Source organism: Zootoca vivipara, chromosome 1, assembly GCF_965207765.1.
Source record: "Zootoca vivipara chromosome 1, rZooViv2.hap1.1, whole genome shotgun sequence".
NCBI classification, from domain to species: Eukaryota; Metazoa; Chordata; class Lepidosauria; order Squamata; family Lacertidae; genus Zootoca; species Zootoca vivipara.
The window spans coordinates 113194041-113220448 of NC_142582.1; the positions used below are offsets into that span (position 1 = coordinate 113194041).

At 43.4% G+C, this 26408-nt stretch overlaps 1 protein-coding gene across 1 annotated transcript in view; it reads right to left on the reverse strand.

The window, feature by feature from the left end:
- LOC118078636 (cation channel sperm-associated auxiliary subunit beta-like) overlaps nucleotides 1-19647 on the reverse strand; it is a 59195-nt gene extending 39548 nt beyond the window's left edge. Inside the window, exons 1-7 of the mRNA XM_088672748.1 lie at nucleotides 19561-19647; nucleotides 14812-14930; nucleotides 13340-13372; nucleotides 10364-10430; nucleotides 9181-9227; nucleotides 7356-7508; nucleotides 54-206 (exon numbers count right to left, since the gene is read on the reverse strand). Of these exons, the coding sequence (XP_088528874.1) occupies nucleotides 54-206; nucleotides 7356-7508; nucleotides 9181-9227; nucleotides 10364-10430; nucleotides 13340-13372; nucleotides 14812-14930; nucleotides 19561-19639 (651 nt within the window). The 5' untranslated portion in view covers nucleotides 19640-19647. The remainder of the gene's footprint in view (nucleotides 1-53; nucleotides 207-7355; nucleotides 7509-9180; nucleotides 9228-10363; nucleotides 10431-13339; nucleotides 13373-14811; nucleotides 14931-19560) is intronic.
- Nucleotides 19648-26408: the final 6761 nt, after the last annotated feature.

The window sequence follows — 26408 nt, forward strand, 5'->3', positions numbered from 1 at the left end:
CCACCTTTGCCACACTATGTACCAGTTGTTTATACACCTTCCTTCTTACACACCTGATTGCCATATGCATACAGAAAATGGCTGTTTGTGTGAAAATACAATCCATTTGGTATAAATCTCTTATCTGGAAACCAGAAGGCTGGGAATTTTCTTTTTTTATTCATGCTGCCGTCTGTTAACTTATGCACTGATACCAATGCCTGAGTCTAGGAAGAAGAAGAAGAAGGAAACACAGTTAAACATATGCATTATCAAAGAAAGAAATGATACAGCAGAAACACAGTGTCCAAGCAGAGTGTAAGAACTGGGCAGGTATAGTTGCCTGATGAGAGCAAATTCATACCTGGTTAAGACCTTCTCATTGCCAGGAAGGCGTTCATTGAAGGGAAGGCCCTGGTTTATCCCTTAGGCACAGCTAATAAGCACTTTCTGAGAGGTTGGGACCTCTAAGTTCAGAAAATAAGCTGAGAAAATGGAACAAACATGAAGAGCTGGCTCAAACAGCTGCCATATGGAGCCAGAACTGCACTCAGATGGGCAGATTGCCCTTCTGCTGCAAGATGATCAAGTAATCCAGGTACGGATTTCATTTTCTTCTCTGCCATACTGCTGCTTCTGCCTCTTCAGGAAGTGCTTGTTAGACAGGCCTCAAAGTCCTAGCAGGAGTGTCAGCTTGGCCCCGCGACGATGGGTGCCGGGGTCGTGGGTGCCATGCAGCGTGCTTGGCCCTAACACCAAAATTTGTGGGTGCCCGGTCCCTTCATGTGGAATTTTGTGGGTGTTTGGGCACCCAGGGCCCCAGGGAATTGGCACCTATGAGTCCCAGAATCAGGACCTTTGGTTAGCTGAATTCCCTCCTGCCTAAGAGGGAAGGATAGACTGGCCAAGAGCAATGTAAAAACAACAACACATTTTTACTGACCTTAAGAATGCCGTAGAGGAGGTGTCCAGATGCAATATATCTGGGCACTTCCTCTGCCTTCTAAGGGGCAATCAAAAATATATTGCCTAATTATTGTTCTAAGGGAGGGAGAAGGCACCTGTGGCATTTGTAGCTGACAAAGAAAAAGAGATGTTTTAGAAAAGACAACAACTGCTGAGCGCCGGAAGATACAACGCATCATCTTAAAATGTTTCCTTTTTAAAACATCACAATAGCCATTGTTTTGAAGAAAATATCTGACATATATATTGGAATAGGAAACAGAAGGGTCTATATTCTATTTTACATAATTTATGTGGGTTTTTTTTTTGTCAGTGTCGCTTGTGCTTTGGTGGTGAGAGATGTTGGTTTTGGCCTACGGTATGATTGTTCATTTGTGGTTGGGTGTGGTGGTCTTTGTTTCGTGTGTGAGTGGGGTGGGTGGGTATTTTCTTCCCAATGTCTCAACAAATGAAAGTGATTTGTAAAAATGTTAGGAGAGACATTGCACATATTTTTGTAAATCAATAAAATCTTTAATAAAAAAGAAGGGTCTATATTCTGCAGAAGGGCATTCAAAGACCACCTCTGAACCTAGGTGAACTGTGGAAGTTTATGTGTTAATTAGTTAATTAATATCCCACCACTCCTCCTGAAGGAACCCAGCTTGGCAGTAGGGTGGGGAGGGAGTTTCAATATTAGTGGGTCAGCCAGGGAAAATGGGGAGAGGGGGCTTTCAATCAATTGTCCCATCCATTGCTAATTGCCCCCGTTCTAATTCAATTAAAATGCTTTCAACAAACCATAAATCACATCACAAAAAATGAGAATCCAGCATCTGCCACTCACCACCTGGCCTAGGGCGGGACCTGAGGCCTATAAGAACTGCTGCTGCTGCTGCTGCTACCAGCCAGGAGGACTCCCCTGCTCAGCGCCTGAAGGCCCCAGTCCTGCTACTCACCACGTGGCCTAGGGCGGGGCCTGATGGGCTCTATAAAGGACTGCTGCTGCCGCTGCTGCTGGGAGGAGAGGGCTCTGTTTTGTTTTGTTTTTGTTTAAATTCCTGTTATTTTTTACCTATGTCATTTTAAACTGTATTAAGGCTGTATTCTTAGTTTTAGATTTTGATTTATGTGGAAATGGTCCTAACCAATACTGATGACCTGGTTAGTGGGGTAGAAGTGGCAGGATCATTAGGTGGGACCATGCTCTTCTGGAGTTTATTATACAGCGGAAAGGAGCAACCAAGCATACTAAGACTCAAATCCTAGACTTTAAGAAAGCCGACTTCAGAAAACTTAGAGAAACGCTGGGTGAAATCCCATGGACAGTAATACTAAAAGGGAAGGGAGTTCATGATGGTTGGGAGTTTGTTAAAAGGGAGATATTAAAATCACAACTTCAGGCAATACCAATGAGACGGAAACATGGAAGGTGCCTAAAGAAGCCAGGCTGGCTATCTAAAGAACTTTTAACTGAGTTAAGATTTAAAAGGGATATGTACCAAAAATGGGAAAAGGGGGAAATCACCAGAGAGGAATTCAAACAAATAGCCAGCACGTGTAGAGACAAAGTCAGAAAAGCTAAAGCACAGAATGAACTCAGGCTTGCTAGAGAGGTTAAAAGCAACAAAAAGGGCTTTTATGGGTATGTCCGTAGCAAAAGGAAGAACAAGGAAATAGTGGGGTCACTTAGGGGAGAAGATGGTGAAATGCGAACAGGGGACAGAGAAAGGGCAGAACTCCTCAATACCTTCTTTGCCTCAGTCTTCTCCAAAAAAGAAAACAATGCCCGACCTGAAGAATATGGAGCAGATGATTCAGCAGGGGAAACACAGCCCAGAATAAGTAAGGAGGTAATACAAGAATACTTGGCTAATTTAGATGTATTCAAGTCTCCAGGGCCAGATGAACTACATCCAAGAGTATTAAAAGAACTGGCAGAGGTGATTTCAGAACCACTGGCAATAATCTTTGAGAATTCCTGGAGAACAGGCGAAGTCCCAGCAGACTGGAGGAGGGCAAATGTTGTCCCTATTTTCAAAAAGGGGGAAAGAGAGGACCCAAACAATTACCGCCCAGTCAGCCTGACATCAATACCAGGAAACATTCTAGAGCAGATCATTAAGCAAACGGTCTGTGAGCACCTAGAAAGAAACACTGTGATCACTAAAAGTCAGCATGGGTTTCTGAAAAATAAATCATGTCAGAATAATCTGATCTCATTTTTTGACAGAATTACAAGCCTGGTAGATGAAGGGAACACTGTGGATGTAGCCTATCTTGATTTCAGCAAGGCCTTTGACAAGGTGCCCCATGATATTCTTGTAAATAAGCTGGTAAAATGTGGGCTAGACAATGCTACCATTCAGTGGATTTGTAACTGGCTGACTGACCGAACCCAAAGAGTGCTCATCAATGGCTCCTCTTCATCATGGAGAGTAGTGACTAGTGGGGTGCCACAGGGTTCTGTCTTGGGCCCAGTCTTATTCAACATCTTTATCAATGACTTGGATGATGGGCTTGAGGGCATCCTGAGCAAGTTTGCAGATGACACCAAATTGGGAGGGGTGGCTAATACCCCAGAGGACAGGATCACACTTCAGAATGACCTTAACAGATTAGACAACTGGGCCAAAGCAAACAAGATGAATTTTAACAAGGAGAAATGTAAAGTACTACACTTGGGCAAAAAGTAAATAAATGAAAGGCACAAATGCAGGATGGGAGACACCTGGCTTGAGAGCAGTACATGTGAAAAGGATCTAGGAGTCCTGGTAGACCACAAACTTGACATGAGTCCAACAGTGTGATGCAGCAGCTAAAAAAGCCAATGCAATTCTGGGCTGCATCAATAGGAGTATAGCGTCTAGATCAAGGGAAGTAATAGTATCACTGTATTCTGCTCTGGTCAGACCTCACCTGGAGTACTGTGTCCAGTTCTGGGCACCACACTTCAAGAAGGATACTGACAAGCTGGAACGTGTCCAGAGGAGGGCAACCAAAATGGTGAAAGGCCTGGAAACAATGCCTTATGAGGAACGTCTTAGGGAACTGGGTATGTTTAGCCTAGAGAAGAGAAGGTTAAGGGGTGATATGATAGCCATGTTCAAATATATAAAATGATGTCATATAGAGGAGGGTGAAAGGTTGTTTTCTGCTGCTCCAGAGAAGCGGACACGGAGCAATGGATTCAAACTACAAGAAAGAAGATTCCATCTAAACATTAGGAAGAACTTCCTGACAGTAAGAGCTGTTCGACAGTGGAATTTGCTGCCAAGAAGTGTGGTGAAGTCTCCTTCTTTGGAGGTCTTTAAGCAGAGGCTTGACAGACATATGTCAAGAATGCTTTGATGGTGCTTCCTGCTTGGCAGGGGGTTGGACTGGATGGCTCTTGTGGTCTCTTCCAACTCTATGATTCTATGAAATTGTTTTCCATTTGGTTGTGTATTTTTTGATGTGGTTTATGTATTGTTTGTGACTTTTGTAATTGTGCTAATGCTGTATTTTTTTAATATTGAATTGGGAGCCGCCCAGAGCGGCTGGGGATACTCAGCCAGATGGGCGGGGTACAAATAAAAAGTTATTTATTTATTTATTTATTATTATTATTATTATTATTATTATTATTATTATTATTATTATTATTAACAAAAGCAGTAAATTGCCATCTGTTCAGAGTTATCAATTAAAACGGAGTCTTTAGGAGCCCTGTACCTGTTGAGATAACAAAGCAGCGTCTCCACCCCCATCGTTCTGCCCGGACACTGAGGTCCAGCTCCGAGGGCCTTCTGGCGGTTCCCTCATTGCGAGAAGCCAAGTTGCAGGGAACCAGGCAGAGGGCCTTCTCGGTGGTGGCGCCTGCCCTGTGGAACGCCCTCCCATCAGATGTCAAAAAGGAAAACAGCTACCAGATTTTAGAAGACATCTGAAGGCAGCCCTGTTTAGGGAGGCTTTTAATGTTTAAGAAATTAGTTTATTTTAATGTTTCTGTTGGAAGCCGCCCAGAGTGGCTGGGGAAACCCGGCCAGATGGGCGGGGTATAAATAATAAATTATTATTATTATTATTATTATTATTATTATTATTATTATTATTATCACAATAGCCATTGTTTTGAAGAAAATATCTGACATATATATTGGAATAGGGAACAGAAGGGTCTATATTCTATTTTACACAATTTATGTGGGTGTTTTTTTGTCAGTGTCGCTTGTGCTTTGGTGGTGAGAGATGTTGGTTTGGCCTACGGTATGATTGTTCATTTGTGGTTGGGTGTGGTGGTCTTTGTTTCGTGTGTGAGTGTGGTGGGTGGGTATTTTCTTCCCAATGTCTCAACAAATGAAACTGATTTGTAATAATGTTAGGAAGGCATTGCACATATTTTTGTAAATCAATAAAATCTTTAATTAAAAAAGAAGGTTCTATATTCTGCAGAAGGGCATTCAAATACCACCTGTGAACTTAGGTGAACTGTGGAAGTTTATGTGTTAATTAGTTAATTAATATCCCACCACTCCTCCTGAAGGAACCCAGCTTGGCAGTGGGGTTGTTGTTGTTGTTGTTGTTTAGTCGTGTCCGACTCTTCGTGACCCCATGGACCATAGCACGCCAGGCACTCCTGTCTTGCACTGCCTCCCGCAGTTTGGTCAAACTCATGTTCGTAGCTGCGAGAACACTGTCCAACCATCTTGTCCTCTGACGTCCCCTTCTCCTAGTGCCCTCAATCTTTCCCAACATCAGGGTCTTTTCCAAGGATTCTTCTCTTCTCATGAGGTGGCCAAAGTATTGGAGCCTCAGCTTCACGATCTGTCCTTCCAGGGAGCACTCAGGGCTGATTTCCTTCAGAATGGATAGGTTTGATCTTCTTGCAGTCCATGGGACTCTCAAGAGTCTCCTCCAGCACCACAATTCAAAAGCATCAATTCTTCGGCGATCAGCCTTCTTTATGGTCCAGCTCTCACTTCCATACATCACTACTGGGAAAACCATAGCTTTAACTATACGGACCTTTGTCGGCAAGGTGATGCCTCTGCTTTTTAAGATGCTGTCTAGGTTTGTCATTGCTTTTCTCCCAAGAAGCAGGCGTCTTTTAATTTCGTGACTGCTGTCACCATCTGCAGTGATCAAGGAGGCCAAGAAAGTAAAACCTCTCACTGCCTCCATTTCTTCCCCTTCTATTTGCCAGGAGGTGATGGAACCAGTGGCCATGATCTTGGGTTTTTTGATGTTGAGCTTCAGACCATATTTTGCGCTCTCCTCTTTCACCCTCATTAAAAGGTTCTTTAATTCCTCCTCGCTTTCTGCCATCAAGGTTGTGTCATCTGCATATCTGAGGTTGTTGATATTTCTTCCGGCAATCTTAATTCCGGCTTGGGATTCATCTAGTCCAGCCTTTCGCATGATGAATTCTGCATATAAGTTAAATAAGCAGGGAGACAATATACAACCTTGTCGTACTCCTTTCCCAATTTTGAACCACTCAGTTGTTCCATATCCAGTTCTAACTGTAGCTTCTTGTCCCACATAGAGATTTCTCAGGAGACAGATGAGGTGATCAGGCACTCCCATTTCTTTAAGAACTTGCCATAGTTTGCTGTGGTCGACACAGTCAAAGGCTTTTGCATAGTCAATGAAGCAGAAGTAGATGTTTTTCTGGAACTCTCTAGCTTTCTCCATAATCCAGCGCATGTTTGCTATTTGGTCTCTGGTTCCTCTGCCCTTTCGAAATCCAGCTTGCACTTCTGGGAGTTCTCGGTCCACATACTGCTTAAGCCTGCCTTGTAGAATTTTAAGCATAACCTTGCTAGCGTGTGAAATGAGCGCAATTGTGCGGTAGTTGGAGCATTCTTTGGCACTGCCCTTCTTTGGAATTGGGATGTAGACTGATCTTCTCCAATCCTCTGGCCATTCCTGAGTTTTCCAAACTTGCTGGCATATTGGGTGTAGCACCTTAACAGCATCATCTTTTAAATTTTTAAATAGTTCAGCTGGAATATCATCACTTCCACTGGCCTTGTTATTAGCAGTGCTTTCTAAGGCCCATTTGACTTCACTCTCCAAGATGTCTGGCTCAAGGTCAGCAACCACACTACCTGGGGTGTACGAGACCTCCATATCTTTCTGGTATAATTCCTCTGTGTATTATCTGGCAGTGGGGTGGGGAAGGGAATCGAGGCTATTGCGGGACACAGTTTCGATATGGGTGGGTCAGCCAGGGAAAATGGGGAGAGGGGGCTTTCAATCAGTTGTCCCATCCATTGCTAACTGCCCTCATTCTAATTTAATTAAAATGCTTTCACCAAACCATTTGGTGCTTGATGGAATTTGATGAAATCGCATCACAAAAAATTAGAATCCATTCTAAATAAAAGCAGCAAATTGCCATCTGTTCAGAGTTATCAATTAAAACGGAGTCTTTAGGTGCCCTGTACCTGTTGAGATAACAAAGCAACGCCAGTGTTCTGTTCATAATCAACAAGAAAAGAAACCACCCGTCTGGAAAAGTGCCTTTCGCCTTTCATTTTGGGAGGCAAGCAGCTGTGCCATTTTTGAAATGTTTCATTGCTATAGAAGCAAGTGGATTCCTGTTTTTTAAAAAAACAAAAACAAAAGGATGCAAAGTAATCGATTTAGGAATACATTGTTGTTCGAACTTAAAAGCTTTGCTAAAGAATCCATTGAGCTCTGGATATACAGGAGTGGCTTGTGGGGAGGGGCAATGGTGTGTACCTGGCCTCTTAGCAGGACAGCCACTGCCACTGACCAGGAAGGAGAAGTGGAGGGCCAAGGCAACAGAAAGGTCAGAGCTGTACAGTGCACCAACATGATGATGATGTTCACGATGATGCACCCATGCAGCAGTGGTTTCCCCATTACCTTGCCTCTCCTGTCCTCCTTCCTGGTAAGTGGAAGCAACTCGCCATGTCAGTGCTCCACTCAGCAGGCCTCTCCTGTATAAATGCAAACAAGTAGCAAAGCAAGAAGATTTTATAAGAGCAAGGGCCAAATTGCACATTATTGATGCTTTTTTAAAAGTACACACAGGTCCTACTAACCAAACACTATGCATTCCCTGGAAATCATTCGATGGGCAAACATTCACATCATTTACATCAATTCCCGCGCAAACGTTTTTAACCATGGTTTTAAAACGATCTCCCCCCACCCCAATCCAGTCTCTCCATGGTTGCTTACCAGCAAAAGAAAGAGGGGGTTGGGATGAATTGTCCAATCTCTTCTGCTCTCTGATTTGTCCGATCTTCCTCCCTCCCTCCTTCCCTCCCTCCCTACATGGTTTCTTTCCCCCCAAATAGCAGCCACCAACTAGCAAAGCACAAATATGCAAGGAATCAAGAAAGTGGGTAAACTCTGGATGTTCAGATATCTGAATATGTGGAATGTATAGCGAGGCTTAAAATAATTCTTTACATTTGGATATTTTGTGATTTTTGCATGGCTAGCAGGCAGATAGCAGGACCTGTGTATATGTTTAAACTGGCCATTTTTATTTTGAAGATAAAACTGTTGCAAAATGCCTTCATCTTCATCTTGCCTGGCACCAGTTTTCTTTTGCTGAAAATCAGTTACCTATGACTGCAATTTTCCTGCACTGCACCCACAGAGGCAAACTGAAGTGAGGTTGATATAATTTTCTGCCATCAACTGTTGTGGGACTCCAGTCTGGATCAGAAGCCTGTTCTGGATTGGGGCTCTGAAACTGCTTTTTTGGACCCACAATACTGAACCAATGGCCTCTGGTGAATAGAAGCCATGTGGGGACCCAAACAGTGACTCCTCCAAAGACCTCAGTGATCAGGTAGTGATCTAAAGCAGGCATAGGCAACCTTGGCTCTCCAGATGTTTTGGAACTACAACTCCCATGATCCCTAGCTAACAGGGCCAGTGGTCAGGGATCATGGGAGTTGTAGTTCCAAAACATCTGGAGAGCCAAGGTTATCTATGCCTGATCTACAGGTTGAGATGCTCCTTATGCTATCATGGACCCAAGCTAAGGGCTTTGTAAATAAATACAAGAACTTTGAACTTGGCCTAGTACCATATGGCAGCTAGTTCCCTAAAAGCTCTGATACCTACCACTAAAGCTTCCAGTAGTAAATTTGCTCAACTGTCCTTCTGATTTCTGAACATTAATTTGCCAAGGTGGCCAGGAAGTCAAATTATGTACTGAACAGAATGCACCAAACCTCGACTATAAGTCAGCAAGTTTTCATAAGGTTTTATCGTCATTTGACTTACCTGGCTCAATGACTTATCCTTGTTGAATGACAGACCAACATAGTCCGCTGCAAGAAAAGCAGAAATATATTAGCTACAACTCAGTGCTTGCACTTCTAAAGTATAGTTTACAAAAGGCATCAAAAGTGCCTTTTTACCAGCTTCATCTGGTAAGGTAGGAGCACCCTTACAGGGATAGTTTGACCACTGCAGTCCATGCATTGGTAACGTTAAGACCAGACTACCCGGTGTTTCAGAAGCCTGACTGGCTTCAGTTGTAAGTCAAGTATTTAGTATCACTGGTCCCACTTCTGGAATTCTCCTTGAGCAGAGGTTCAGCAGGCATCCTCACTGCTAATTTGCAGACATCTCTTGAAGACTTTTTAAAGGCCAATTCTGGTCTATTCAGTTTAAACTTATTTGTCATCATTTTGAATTTTTAATGGTATTTTATGATTGACTGTAAAGGGACACGGGTGGCGCTGTGGGTTAAACCACAGAGCCTAGGGCTTGCCGATCGGAAGGTCGGCAGTTTGAATCCCCGCGACGGGTTGAGCTCCTGTTGCTCGATCCCTGCTCCTGCCAACCTAGCAGTTCAAAAGCACATCAGAGTGCAAGTAGATAAATAGGTACTACTCTGGTGGGAAGGTAAACACGTTTCTGTGCACTGCTCTGTTTCGCCAGAAGCGGTTTAGTCATGCTGGCCACATGACCCGGAAGCTGTACGCCGGCTCCCTCGGTCAGTAAAGCGAGACGAGCACCGAACCCCAGAGTCGTCCACAACTGGACCTAATGGTCAGGGGTCCCTTTACTTGATTGACTGTACTTGCACATTTGGTTGCACATAGCCTTGATATTTCAACAAAATAAATATCTAATTATTGCCACCACATTAAAAGGCCATGTGAACATATATCAAGATTTTTATTTTTATTATATTTTTAAAGTGGGGGTGGTGGTGGAGAGAGAGACTTTAGTGACATGCTTTAACATTACAGATTTTCCATTTCTTGCTTTAAACCTGGGCTGGATCTAGACACATCAAGAAAATGTTTCAGTTAAGTTCCTCTGTAAATTTAAACAGAGGAATCCAATAGAGGGGGAAACGAGACTCCACGGCGCCATCTGGTGTCACAGTGTTATATCGCATATAGAACACATATAAATCAATTTTCTTTACCAATCCAGTCCCTGGTTTTCTTACTTTCATATAATTCTTTGTTAGCTAGACACTGGAGGTTGTACCATATTTTAGCTTTAAGATAATCATCCTGTGGGGGGAAAAAAGATAAGGAAATACTTAGCATGCCAAGTGAATTTACATGGTGTAGCTGTTAAGATTCTGAAAGGGTCTGCTGAGTCACAAGTTGTCCTTTCTAACTATCACACATTGCCTAAAAACCTCTGTGCAACTGAGGAAAAAGGTGGACAGGACTGTCAAATGTCAGAGAACAGCACTTGCTTTCTAGTTTCTAGTGGCAATGACAGTGATATTAGTAGTGGTGTTGGTGGCTGCTTATTCAGGGAGACGATCACTCACCATGGCATTATCAATGAGGAGCAAAGAAAAGAAATGCTGCCGGGTTTGTGGGAGGGAAGAAAGATAAGATCTGGGTCTGGGAGAAGATAACAAAGGAAGCAATGGTGAGCAAAAGAAAACAATATGCAGGCAACACTGAATAGGTACGGTAGCAACCTACCGGTACTGTTTCAAGGAAGGAAGGAAGGCTAATCCATGACTACCAGCATTCAACAACTCTTCTTGTTAACATTTCAAAACGTTTTTTATAGATCACAAGAAAAGCAAAAGTACAGGCATCAAAGATTACATGGCAGAATATCAGCAGGGTTATAAACAGTGTTACACCAGTGTAAACCACAGCGGAACAATTCAAGAGAATTGATGGCCTAAAGTAGACAGAAATACAGAAGCAGAGCAGGATGTATTTAAGATACTAACTTCTCCAAGATCTCATTCCAGCTCCCACAGATAGTCATGAAAAAAGAAAGGGTTTAAGTTAAAATGCTCCCACCCAATTAAACAAAATGCCTCCCAAAAACTACTACCCCACTGCCTCTTTTTGTTCTTCCCATGCAGCACAGAATTCTGATTTAACACATTGATGGCTGTTTATATAACCTTGCCAGGGAATTCATAGATCAAAGGATAGCTATATAGCCTCAATGGGACCCAATTCCTCTTATCCTCTGAAATTATAGCCTGCGGACTCTCTTGCCAGAGTGGTGCATGCTCTAGTTATCTCTCGCTTGGACTACTGCAATGCGCTCTACATGGGGCTACCTTTGAAGGTGACCCAGAAACTACAACTAACCCAGAATGCGGCAGCTTAGACTGGTGACTGGGAGCGGCCACTGAGACCACATAACACCGGTCCTGAAAGACCTACATTGGCTCCCAGTACGTTTCCGAGCACAATTCACAGTGTTGGTGCTGACCTTTAAAGCCCTAAACGGCCTCGGTCCAGTATACCTGAAGGAGCGTCTCCACCCCCATCGTTCTGCCCGGACATTGAGGTCCAGCGCCGAGGGCCTTCTGGCGGTTCCCTCGCTACGAGAAGCCAAGTTACAGGGAACCAGGCAGAGGGCCTTCTCGGTAGTGGCACCCACCCTGTGGAATGCCCTCCCACCAGAGGTCAAAGAGAATAACAATTACCAGACCTTTAGAAGGCATCTCAAGGCAGCCCTGTTTAGGGAAGCTTTTAATGTTTGATGGATTTCTGTATTTTAATATTTTGTTGGAAGCCGCCCAGAGTGGCTGGGGGAACCCGGCCAGATGGGTGGGGTATAAATAATAAATTGTTGTTGTTGTTGTTGTTGTTGCAATAGCCTCTAAGCAATTTATAAAAGTTTTTGTGAGTTATAGCTGTATTCTTTGTATTAATGGGAATGGGCCCTTCCCCCAACCCTCATTCAGCTTGTTACTACAGCAATCTCCAGGATGGGTCTGTGATTGGGAAAAGAGTAAAAGGAGTTCATCTACACCTACCCCTCAGCACTTCAAAGTTCACAATTCCTCTGTGAACTGCTACCGTGATAAACCATTATTATTATTATTATTATTATTATTATTATTATTATTATTATGTATAGCACCCTATAACCGCAGATCTCAGGGCAGTTCACAACATAAAATTTCAATTAAAAAACAGAGAGTACATAATAAAAACAAAAACAAAGACAGCCCAATAATTCCCCTGTCTACAAACCATGCAGTTGGTCAGCATGGGGGGATGGGGGTAGAGAAATGAAGTTTAGCATCTTCTGAGAAAATAAGAAGCAAGGCGTTGGCTATCAAGCAACTGATTCCGGATGCTGTGGGCAGCTAGGGAGTGAAAAATAACATTCTGATGCATGCATGTGTGGCTAAGAGAGCTGGAGTGTAAGATACAAGCTCCCATTTTGTGCCTTTGGCATGACAGTTGTGAGAGCTGCCTTAATTCCATATTTCTGCCTGGCAGACCTTACGTCCTCCCTCTGTTTTCTACCTCAGCGTGGTTCCCGGTGAAGGAATAACTTGTCCCAGTGTGGTCCTTCCCTCACGCTGTCAAAAAGTTCCTTCCTGAGGCGCTGTTTGCTCAGACCCTGACATTTTTGGATCCTCTGTCTAACGTCTTCTCCCAAGGGTTCTGGTGAGCTAGCCAACCTTTCTTCCCTGTGAGTTTTCCTGTCAATTGTGTAGTTGCTAGAAGGCTGTGTTTCTTGGGCTCTGTGTTTGTGTGCCTGCAAGCTTCTATGTGTCCTCGAGGTGGGTGAGGGCATGGAAGCAACACGGCTGACTTGCAGGTATCAGTTGCACAGCATACAGAGATTGCATTGTGTCAGTGCTGGGGGGGATGTACAGTATCACAATATATTGCTTTGTTTTCTCTCATTTAGAGTGCTGCCATTTTCATTTGAACTTGCAGCTGGAAATGCACAGGATTCTGTCAACACACATGATGTTAATACTAAGCCAATGTTAGCATTCGGCCAGTGTACCAGGGCCACTGGATTTCACTGTTAGGATCCGTATACTATGTGATTTATGGTCCTTGGGACACTTATTTCTAAATGGCTAACAAAATGAATGCCAGAAAGAGTTTCAGAAAACATTATTTGTGAGATGTTGAAAAAGAAACACCACTGAGAACAACAAACACAACATTTAGCAATTTCTCACCATTTCAAAGCCACATAAGGTTGGTTTCCCGAACTGAAATAAAACACAGTAAGACCAAAAATTGTATAAATCATCACTTTCTCTCCCACACTTTTCACAAGCAATTTTGCAAGTGTATTACTTTACATATTCATTTAATACTTATACTCAATATTATTAACATGATCAGTAAAAATAAACATTTTTTAAATCATGCATTTGTCCCAGAATTGAGACTTCAACCAAGAACCACTTATGTTAGGAGTTCAGCTGCTGGACTAATAAAGTAAATGCCGAACAGGTCTCAGTTGTAAACTGCAATGCAGAAACAGCCACACTTATTTCTGGATTTCTGGCCTCAAATATTAGCTTCATTGGTTCTTTTGAGTGACATAAGAAGTCTGCCTGCACTAACAGCCTGGAGCAACCTAGCCAGAGCATGTACGTTTCCTGTGAGGTAACAGGAAATAACCAACAGCTAAAACACCTAAGGAAATCAAGTACCATACCCATCACTAAAAAGAGTTCAACAATGGTGCCAGCCAAACTCTCTGGGGGAGGCTTCGAAAGACAAGAGGCTACAACAGAAAAGGCCTTGTCATAACCCCCTTCACTTCTAAAGATAGCACTCCTGAAGCAGGGCCTCAGAGGTTGATCTTAATATAAGAGGTATCTATTAATTGCAGCAAAGCTACTGTTGGTGCAAAGAAAAAATAGGTATACAAAGGAGAAGTCCTGGATACCCAGATCCAAGTTTGGGGCAAGTACTATTTATTGAGAGACCCCAGCAGATATTTTAAATCACAAAATATACAGCAAAAGTGAAGCATGGGAATATAATAATAATTTCTATTATTTATACCCCATCAATCTGGCTAGGTTGCTCCAAGCTGTTAGACCTTTAAAATTTGCCCTTTCAAGTTCCTTCCAAAGTTTCCCACTTCCCCCAGCATAGAAAAAGATCACATGTTTGGTAAGGTCAAAATGGTTCACATACGAATTCTCTTCAAAGGTCTGGTTCATATTCTTTTCCACAAATCAATCAGAAACATTGCACAGGCAGTAAGACTTGGTTTAGTTCCAAAGTGGTGAAAGTTTCTAAATTATTGATATAGGAACACAAGAATGGCTTGTGAAAGCCATGCAGCTAAGCTGGAGCAACCACTTAGCCTCTTCATACATTTAGTTCATCAGGTGAACTGGGGAGAGAACGATTAGTACACAGATTAACAATGCAATCGTAGATGTGCCTACCCAGACGTAGTTCTCACTATGTTCAATGGGACTTACTTGTAGGGAAATGTAGGGTTATAGTCTTAGGTTGAATGAGATTGTCTTTTGAGTAGACATGTATAGCATAGAACTGTTAATAGATTTCAGGAGGAGATCTTCCAAACTTAGTATTTTCGCAGCATGCTTAGCAGTGGTTTTTAAAACATTAGATGATTGGGGGAAGGGGACACAGGGATATTTAGAATAAATATCATACGTACCTGCAACAGCTGTTCAGTTTTAATGCGCAGATCATCACTGATAAATAATCCTAGTGAGGTGAGGAGTACAAGACGTGTATTTGTTAAGGTGAGATCCACAAGAGCAAGTCCATGACAATCTTCAGGAGAGAAAAGGCACTGTGAGTAACCTGAGTCACATCTCTCAGACTTCCATCATTACTTATTATAAACATGGCAAATTACACCCATATTGAGAGACCCAGATCTGTTGGGCAATCTATGCACCTGATATGCATTTGAAGGAGGTCTAGATCTCTGTGGTTTTGGAGAGGGTGGAGTGATGAAATCTGCTCTTTCGAACCCTGCTCCTTTGCTGAATTTTTTTAAAATAAAGAATAGAATAGAATAGAATAATTTATTGCCCAAGTATCAACCATACTAGGGACGCAGGTGGTGCTGTGGGTTAAACTACAGAGTCTAGGGCTTGACGATCAGAAGGTTGGCGGTTTGAATCCCCGCGACGGGGTGAGCTCCCGTTGCTCGGTCCCTGCTCCTGCCAACCTAGCAGTTCGAAAGCACATCAAAGTGCAAGTAGATAAATAGGTATTGCTACAGTGGGAAGGTAAACGGCATTTCTGTGTGCTGCTCTGGTTCGCCAGAAGCGGCTTTGTCATGCTGGCCACATGACCTGGAAGCTGTACGCCTGCTTCCTCGGCCAATTTTGCTTCGACTACATTGCAATGTAAAGAAAAAACATACCTCATACAACCACTATTCCCCTCACAATACAACAGCACAGCAAAAAGACGCCATACCACCAACTGGCCTCCCTTCCGCCCACAACTACAGTTTGATGGCACAACAATTTGATGGCACAAGGAAAAAAGCTATTCCTTTGCCTAGACGTTTTTGTATATAGAGTCCTGTACCGACGTCCGGATGGGAGTAAATCAAACAAGTGATGACCAGGATGCGAAGGGTCTACAGCAGGCACCCCCAAACTTCGGCCCTCCAGATGTTTTGGATTACTCCCATCTTCCCCGACCACTGGTCTTGTTGTTGTTGTTTAGTCGTTTAGTCGTGTCCGACTCTTCGTGACCCCATGGACCATAGCACGCCAGGCACTCCTGTCTTGCACTGCCTCCCGCAGTTTGGTCAAACTCATGTTCGTAGCTTCGAGAACACTGTCCAACCATCTTGTCCTCTGTCGTCCCCTTCTCCTAGTGCCCTCAATCTTTCCCAACATCAGGGTCTTTTCCAAGGATTCTTCTCTTCTCATGAGGTGGCCAAAGTATTGGAGCCTCAGCTTCACGATCTGTCCTTCCAGGGAGCACTCAGGGCTGATTTCCTTAAGAATGGATAGGTTTGATCTTCTAGCAGTCCATGGGAATCTCAAGAGTCTCCTCCAGCACCATAATTCAAAGCATCAATTCCAATACCCTCTTGTTAGCTAGGGATAATGGGAGTTGTAGGCCAAAACATCTGGAGGGCCGCAGTTTGGGGATGCCTGGTCTACAGCAATTCTCTCTGTTCTCTTCCTGACTTGAGTGGCATAAAGTGTCTCTATTGGAGGCAAACGAACACCAATTACCCTCTCTGCAGTTCTTACTGCTCTTTGGAGCCTCTTCTTATCCATCTTAGACAGTATCCATTACCAGACAGTAATGGAATTACAGAGGACAGTTTCAATAGTACCTCTATAAAATTGGACCAGCGATTCTTGGGGCAGATTAAATTTCCTTAGTTGTCACAAGAAATACAATCTCTGGTGTACCCTTTTAATAAAAATATTGATGTTATCTGACCAATTCAGTTTTTGAGAGATCATAGATCCCAAGAACTTAAAGGACTCTACCACTACAACCATGTTACCAAGAATGGAGATTGGCAACGACATCGGAGGATGCCTTCTAAAATCAATTATCATTTCCACTGTCTTTTGGGCATTTAGCACCAAGTTATTCCTGCTGCTCCACGAGACAAGATGATCTACTTCCCGCCTCTATGCCGATTCATCATCCTCCCAGATGAGCCCATTGACTGTAGTATCATCCGCAAATTTCAAGATCTTAACCATGGATCAATTGAGGTGCAGTCATTTGTGTATAGAGAAAAAAGCAGTGGGGAAAGCACACACCCCTGAGGAGCACCTGTACTGATGGTATTATTACTTGATGTAATTTTCCCCAGCCTCACCTGCTGCCTCCTGTCCGTTAGAAAGCTGTATATCCATTGACAAACAGAAGCAGGTACATTAAGCTGGAGTAATTTAGAAACCAATTTGGATGGAACAATGGTATTGAAAGCTGAGCTAAAATCCACAACCAAAACTCGCACGTATAGCAAAGGCAAGTTCAAGGGGCAGCAAGAATAGAGTCTGACTCTTCCGACCTTTCTCACTGCAAGAGATAGGCCCCCCCACTCCAATACCCTCCAATATTTCTCTGATGAAAATAGGGATGTCCTAAGAAAAAGTGGGGCATTCTGGGACCAAATCAGAAACTGGGACAGCTTTTGTAAATCTGGGACTGTCTCAGGAAAATAGGGACACTTGGAGGGTCTGCACTCCAGAGTAAACAAATGGCAACCCTGGGAACTACAGCTGAAAGCACCAGTAGCCCAACATGCCAGATTCAAGGAGGAAGCAACAGAACTGCTGGCGTCAGTCAAAAGCCCTAACTACACTGACTGGCAGCAGCTTCCCAGAGTTTCTGACTCTACCTAGACATGCGTGCAACTGAACCTAGGGCAATGCAAGGCAGGTGATCTATACTGAGCTACAGCCCAGAAAGCATAAACCAGGAACCAGAGGAGCAATTACAGTAAGAAAGGACAATAACAGTTTGCTATAATTTGGCAAGCTTTGGATATCTAAACCAGCTCAAGAGAGGGGCTTGCAGTTCTTGAGCTGAAAAACTGAAATACACAGGCTCCTCCTTTGAAACCAAAGAATGTCAGGGATTTGCAAGATGCAAATTGAATCCCTGCCCCCAGGCAAATCTACTTGGGGTGTGAATTAGATTTGAGCTCACAGCTCCTTCTTTTATATGGCTGTTCAGCTCAAACAATGGGCACAGGAGGAGGTGCTGCCAAAAAGATATATTAAAAAGCAAAACTTTTGAGGCCATTTATCATAATAATTTTCACAACTTGCCAGACGGAAGTGAACTATAGTGTCACAAAAGGAAGGGGGGTTTAGGATTAAATGCTGAAATCTAAAGCCTGGAGATAAAATATGGGGGGGGGGAGAGAGAAATATGCATAGCTGCCAAGTCTCCTGATTTCTCCGGGAAATCCCCGTTTTTCCAGCTGTTCCTAGCTGAAAAAAACCGATTTTTTTTGTTTTCCCCCGGTTTATTCTGGCACGGCGGCCATTTTGGAACTGGGCGGGGCATGCTCAGAACGACTTTTGATGCTGCTCTGCCCAGTTCCAAAATGGCTGCAGTGTGACTTCTGGCGCGGTGGCCATTTTGGAACTGGGCAAAGCAGCATCAAAAGTCACTTCTGAGCATGCTCCGCCCAGTTCCAAAATGGTGGCAGCGCTACTTCCGGTCTGCTATTTCCGGCCCGGTCCCTTATTTCTCTGACAGCAACTTGGCAGGTATGGAAATATGTGGCAAGCTCTGTGGGGAGAATCCATCGGGTAGAGGGTTGAAGAAGGAAGGAAGAGGTTGCAGGAAAACCTCCCGTCAACCGGCCGGGAAAGGAGCGAGCTGCAAGCGGAGCCGCTTTGCAGTTTGACAGCCAGTCAGGGAGGGAGAGGAACAGCTTTGATGAGGCTGCTGCTCACGACTTGAGCCGCTGCCTTGCCGGGCGGGGAGGGGGCGGAAGCCCCTTTGCAGGGAGCTGGCGGGAGTCGCTGGGGTGCCCCCTAGAGGCCAGGTGCCCTGGCGCACCGGGCCAGCAACCCCAAAGGGAAGGCCGGCTCTGCCTCTGACCTTGCTATGCTGTTGTGTGTCGTCTGTCGTTGGGACAGGGGCACGGCAGGAATTTTCCTCACTTGGCTGATCGGCTGGTGCCATTTGGATTCGCCTGCCGCGTAGCAAATCGTCACAATTCGTAAGGTTGCAGATAGGCTCTGATTCAGGTGATAGGGGTGGCAGAGCGGTCTGGCCATCCCTATGCGATGAGTATTCTGTTAAAGGAATCATGGGATTCTTGGTTGGTCAATCATGAGAGGGGTTGTGCCCTGAGCCAGAGTCCAAGGGGGGGCATCTGGCTTGTGCACTGGCTTCCACTTTGCCGGGTCACCCAAGATTGACCTATGGTGTGCCCTGGGTCAGCGCTACCTTCAAGAGTGCAGGAAGCTAGTCGAACCAGAGCCTATGCAACCATTCACTTGATTGTAATCAATAAAGTTGTGGTCTAAATTCTGCCAAAAACCAAACCAAAAACTTGAGTTTTGTCTGAATTTATTTGGGGGTGGTTAAAAGGCCTACACACGCAAAATGGATGAGGGAGGGCTCTTGAGATTCTAGGGTTTTGAACTAGACATCACACCACAACCTTCACTTTGAGACCTACAATTACTATATTAGTCTGAATATAGGCCACACTTCCCCCCAAAATATGGCTCACATAAAACCTGAGAGTGCAGTCTATAGTGACACTCTTATAAGTAGAGAAGCTATGTTTTGAGAGATCACATTTTAGGGGTGTAGTCTATATTCGGACCAACGCCATACATTCTATGAAAGTGCAATGTGTCCTAAGGCCTTGGGGTAAGACAGGCTACAAATAAATAGGAAATACATATGGGTTAATTAAATGATTGAAAATAAGAATTACCATTTTCCAAGAGGGCACAAATGGTAGCGGACAAGTTAAACCATAATGTATCCCCATCCATAAATCCACTGTCAGTCATTCCTATAATTAGTCCTACGAATACAAAAGAAAACAATGCATTACATGAAAAGTGAATCACAGTATAAAACCAGGCTACCAACATCTATTACACTGTTATAAGGTTTCATATTTCCCAGAAACTTCAGCAGTGTAGCTGGTTTGGTTCGCTTTCGATGAAGAGATGACTGGAGTTTTCCCCGTGATATTTGAGTTTATTTACAAATATATGTTGAGCCTAGGTAGAAGCACAACATATCACCGCAACATCAGTAAAATCCAGAAATAAGTACCCCTGTATCCACAGATGCAGTTACAGACCTTAAAAACTCATCTCAAACCTATTTGCATACACTGAAATGTAGGAAGAGATTTGCTAATTGTATTATTGAGCTAAATCTGATCATATAGTTTGCATTGTCTGCATTATATAATACTGACTGTGCGGCTCAGCCCCATATTCCTTAGATGCTTGCTTTTCTCTTTAAATCCATTAAGTGTCGGTGCCAAAGTGTAATGTAAACTTTAGACAGGATGACAGGATGCCCTGCTAGCTATCAAGGCCGAATGGCTGGCCTTGTCTGATGCTACCAGTCTGACGCACAAACCAGCCTTGGTACAGGGTCGCTTTGCTGAGTTTTACATTGTCAGCATGTGTTTATGATAAGGACAGGACACGGATCTTCCTGTATGTGTATTTGTAATTTATGACCTTCTTACGTGCGCACACTTACAGAGTGGATTCATGGGGAGGGGGTAGAGCGTGGATAAAAGCCTCATGCAAACTGTCTTTCTTTGCTCTTGTCGTGAAGCAAGTGCCTTCTCTATAGAGAAATAAACACTTTCTCTGAATTCAACCCTCGGTGTCGTTATTGACTGTCTTTCCAATAAGGCAACAGAAAGAAAGCATTAATTGATTTGTTTGTGTGGGGGGGGGGGGGGATGCAACTGCAAAAAGTGCATACCTACCAATTATTCCCTCTATTCTGAATGCATAGCCAAAACAACAACAACAACAACACCAAAGTCTTTTTCATTGCTGTGAGAGGGAATTGCCCATGAAAGCTGCACAAGGCCCTCTGAGAGCAACAGAATGTCCTCAGTCCTGTTGCCTCAAGGGGAACTTGCTCCTCTACTCTTTTCAAAGCATATGGCAGCAAGAAGGCCTTTCCCTGCTGCCTAGGGTTGCCATATTTCTAGAAGTAAAAGTTGCTGAGCTTCTTGGGGAAAACTCAAAGCTATTGAGCACACATTATTTTAGGAAATAATGAAACTCAAAGCTGTTGAGCTCAAAATCCTGGACATTTTGCCGATTTTTCCGAAATCCCCCCGGACGCTATTTTCACCAGTTAAATTACGGACATATGGCAACCCTACTGGAGAGTGGAAATTTTAGAAGGGAAAAAAAGTAAATAGGAACAGAGGCAGTGCTGAACCCTCAGACTATCTCATAAAGGAATTTGCTGGGATGTGAATTCTAAAGTGGACTCATGATTTCCAGGTGGTAATCTATACAGATTGAATCTCGGGCAAGTCCTCTTTAGAAGCAGTGTTTCTACCATCATCCCTACTGACCTGAAATAATAGACCTAGAATTGTAGAGTTGGAATACAATGTTCCCCAAGGGGACACGTTTGCACAGGGAGCCAGCATTTCACAGGTAACAGCTAGTTGCAAAACACTCACGTGCAGTAGAACTGTAACAAATGCATTCACAAGTAAAACCCACTGCATTTAATGAGACTTACTCCTAAACAAGTATAGGATTAAGCCCTAGTCAACACAATGGGACTTACTTCTGAGTAAACAAGTATACTTATTTTAAAATGTTACATCCCACTTTACCCAGTTGGAAAACGAAGCTGGTGGATCAGCTAATTATGTAAAAATGCAAGATACTTACCTATATTTCTGGTTCTATAGATCAGACCAATTACTGCTACATCACTTGCACAAGGAGTTTTTGCTATTTTGATATCGGCTACTTCAGACAATGTATCATTAATATCTGCCTCTTCACCAAGGGTCAAATACCACTGAAGAAGAGGATCTGCAAGAGAGCACTAATGTTTAAGAAAGCAAAAAATCTTTCTGCTTTTTACTTAAAGTAAGTACAGTTGAGTGAAGCCAACAAGTGACTATCTCTGAAATTTGTGGGGACAGCCTTGGATGTGAGTATGGGATGTTATGGGCCTGGTCCAGGGTTGAGGTTGGGATGGGGGATGGAGTTGGGGCTGCCATCACTGTGGTGGAAGGTAGGGGGAAATAGAGAAGTGGGCAAAGGTATACAGAAGAGATGAGGTTGTCTAAGTCTGCTGGAAATTGAAGACTACTAGGAGACTGCTTCAAGTAACGAGTACCTTCCTTAACGAGTAACGAGTACCTTCCTGCTTCAAGTAACGAGTACCTGCTTCAAGTAACGAGTACCTTCATGGATCAATGCCTTGTCGTGGCGAAGGGGCTTGAATAACTCAGAGAAGCTATGAGCTATGCCATGCAGGGCCACCCAAGATGGACAGGTCATAGTGGAGAGTTTTGACTAAACGTGATCCACCTGGAGAAGGAACTGGCAAGCCACTCCAGTATCCCTGCCAAGAAAACTCCATGGACAAAGACAACAGGCATATAAAAGTTATGACGCTGGAAGATGAGCCCCTCAGGTCGGAAGGCGTCCAACATGCTACTGAGGAAGAGCGGAGGACAAGTACAAGTAGATTCAGAGCTGATGAAGCGGCTGGGCCAAAGCCGAAAGGACGCTCAGTTGCGGATATGCCTGGAAGCGAAAGGAAAGTCCAATGCTGTAAAGAAAAATATTGCATAGGAACCTGGAATGTAAGAACCATGAATGGAGGTAAGCTGGATGTGGTCAAAAATGAGATGACAAGAATAAATATCGACATCCTGGGCATCAGTGAACTAAAATGGAAGGGAATGGGTGAATTCAGTTCGGGTGACTATCATATCTACTACTGTGGGCAAGAATCCCGTAGAAGAAATGGAGTGGCCCTCATAGTCAACAAAAGAGTGGCAAAAGCTGTAATGGGATGCAGTCTCAAAAATGACAGAATGATCTCGATACGAATCCAAGGCAGACCTTTTAACATCACAGTAATCCAAGTTTATGCACCAACTACCGGTGCTGAAGAAAGTGAAATTGACCAATTCTATGAAGACCTACAACACCTTCTAGAAATGACACCAAAGAAGGATGTTCTTCTCATTACAGGGGATTGGAATGCTAAAGTAGGGAATCAAGAGATAAAAGGAACAACTGGCAAGTTTGGCCTTGGAGTTCAAAATGAAGCAGGGCAAAGGCTAATAGCGTTCTGTCAAGAGATCAAGCTGGTCATCACAAACACTCTCTTCCAACAACACAAGAGACAACTCTACACATGGATATCACCAAATGGGCAACATCGAAATCAGATTGATTATATTCTCTGCAGCCAAAGATGGAGAAGCTCTATACAGTCAGCAAAAACAAGACCTGGAGCTGACTGTAACTCAGATCATCAGCTTCTTATAGCAAAATTCCAGCTTAAACTGAAGAAAGTAGGAAAAACCACTGGGCCAGTAAGATTCAATCTGAATCAAATCCCTTATGAATACACAATGGAAGTGAGGAACAGGTTTAAGGATTTAGATCTGGTGGACAGAGTGCCTGAAGAACTATGGATGGAGGCTCGTAACATTATACAGGAGGCAGCAACGAAAACCATCCCAAGGAAAAGGAAATGCAAGAAAGCAAAATGGCTGTCCAACGAGGCCTTACAAATAGCGGAGGAGAGGAGGCAAGCAAAATGCAAGGGAGATAGGGAAAGATACAGGAAACTAAATGCAGATTTCCAAAAAACAGCAAGGAGAGACAAGAGGGTCTTCTTAAATGAGCAATGCAAAGAAATAGAGGAAAACAATAGAATGGGGAAAACCAGAGATCTGTTCAAGAAAATTGGAGATAGGAAAGGAACATTTCGTACAAAGATTACCATAATCAAGGACAAAAGTGGTAAGGACCTAACAGAAGCAGAAGACATCAAGAAGAGGTGGCAAGAATACACAGAGGAATTATACCAGAAAGATATGGAGGTCTCGTACACCCCAGGTAGTGTGGTTGCTGACCTTGAGCCAGACATCTTGGAGAGTGAAGTCAAATGGGCCTTAGAAAGCACCGCTAATAACAAGGCCAGTGGAAGTGATGATATTCCAGTTGAACTGTTTAAAATTTTAAAAGATGATGCTGTTAAGGTGCTACACCCAATATGCCAGCAAGTTTGGAAAACTCAGCAATGGCCAGAGGATTGGAGAAGATCAGTCTACATCCCATTTCCAAAGAAGGGCAGTGCCAAAGAATGTTCCAACTACCGCACAATTGCGCTCATTTCACACGCTAGCAAGGTTATGCTTAAAATTCTACAAGGCAGGCTTAGGCAGTATGTGGACCGAGAACTCCCAGAAGTACAAGCTGGATTTCGAAAGGGCAGAGGAACTAGAGACCAAATAGCAAACATGCGCTGGATTATGGAGAAAGCTAGAGAGTTCCAGAAAAACGTCTACTTCTGCTTCATTGACTATGCAAAAGCCTTTGACTGTGTCGACCACAGCAAACTATGGCAAGTTCTTAAAGAAATGGGAGTGCCTGATCACCTCATCTGTCTCCTGAGAAATCTCTATGTGGGACAAGAAGCTACAGTTAGAACTGGATATGGAACAACTGATTGGTTCAAAATTGGGAAAGGAGTACGACAAGGTTGTATATTGTCCCCCTGCTTATTTAACTTATATGCAGAATTCATCATGCGAAAGGCTGGACTAGATGAATCCCAAGCCGGAATTAAGATTGCTGGAAGAAATATCAACAACCTCAGATATGCAGATGACACAACCTTGATGGCAGAAAGTGAAGAGGAATTAAAGAACCTTTTAATGAGGGTGAAAGAGGAGAGCGCAAAATATGGTCTGAAGCTCAACATCAAAAAAACCAAGATCATGGCCACTGGTCCCATCACCTCCTGGCAAATAGAAGGGGAAGAAATGGAGGCAGTGAGAGATTTTACTTTCTTGGGCTCCTTGATCTCTGCAGATGCTGACAGCACTCACGAAATTAAAAGACGCCTGCTTCTTGGGAGAAAAGCAATGACAAACCTAGACAGCATCTTAAAAAGCAGATACATCACCTTGCCGACAAAGGTCCGTATAGTTAAAGCTATGGTTTTCCCAGTAGTGATGTATGGAAGTGAGAGCTGGACCATAAAGAAGGCTGATCACCGAAGAATTGATGCTTTTGAATTATGGTGCTGGAGGAGACTCTTGAGAGTCCCATGGACTGCAAGAAGATCAAACCTATCCATTCTTAAGGAAATCAGCCCTGAGCGCTCCCTGGAAGGACAGATTGTGAAGCTGAGTCTCCAATACTTTGGCCACCTCATGAGAAGAGAAGAATCCTTGGAAAAGACCCTGATGTTGGGAAAGATTGAGGGCACTAGGAGAAAGGGACGACAGAGGACAAGATGGTTGTACAGTGTTCTCAAAGCTACGAACATGAGTTTGATCAAACTGTGGGAGGCAGTGCAAGACAGGAGTGCCTGGCGTGCTATGGTCCATGGGGTCACGAAGAGTCGGACACGACTAAACGACTAAACAACAACCTTCCTTAGACCTGTTCTTATTAGAATACACACACACACACACATACGGTACATGCATACATATGGGACACTCTCGTTTTTCATGATGGTGGCCATTGGAAATCCTGCCAGTATTATATTTTGTTTCAATTGACATATTTTATGTGTTGCAGTTTTATTGTTCATTTCTTTTGTATTCATATGTATCAATGTTGTTTACTGCTTTGATGCCTTTGGGCCAAAAAAGTGGTATACAAATAAAACGTTCCATATCATATGAATAAATTCAGAAAACCTTATACTTAAGGTCCGTCCTAATTTCCACCATGCTAATATCTACGAGACCGTAATTACTTGCAAAACCACATACACTCCATGGGAGCTATGACGTACCTCGTACGACATCCAACAAGGTTCCCGTAGTAGTGAACATATTTAAACCATGATGCATATTAAATTTTACAAACCATTCCTCAATTGGAGCAACATCTGTTTCAGTGGCATGTACAAGAAAGACAGAGACAGATTAGTCATATAAGTACACAAGTATTATGGGTGATATCCAACGTCAAGCAAACAGGCCTCTGACAAACTTAGTTGGTCTCTAAGGTGCTACTGGAAGGATTTGTTTTGTTTTGTTTTGTTTTGACTACGTCAGACCAACACGGCTACCTACCTGTAACTAGGCCTCTCCTCCCTCTTGCAATCGCCATGACCAAACCCTCTGGAGCAAATGTCAGAGGTCCACAGGGGGCAAAGACTCCTTGCACAAGTGGAAACCCATTCCACTTGCAGATAGACACAAGCGGATATTGCTGTATGCTTACATCAATATTACTCTGCTACAAGCGATCGCCAAGGTTGATGATGCCTACGTGCTCTTCTCAAATGTTGCCTACGATGGTGCACTGCTCTTCAATTGACTTCCTAGAATTGAACATTCCTGCATTTTTTTTTTCTGGCCAATTTATTTTTCTATTTTTTTCTATTCAAACTTATAACACACCCTTCACCAAATAGATTGAGTTACAAAAATATCACAGTCAAAAAAAGTGAAATATACATTATCCTGAAACTGGCTTTCTCTCCACTGAAGTTGGTATACAACTTATGAACCACTTGAGATTGTGCCAAATGCTCACTACCAAGTTTTCAAATTTCCCCCCG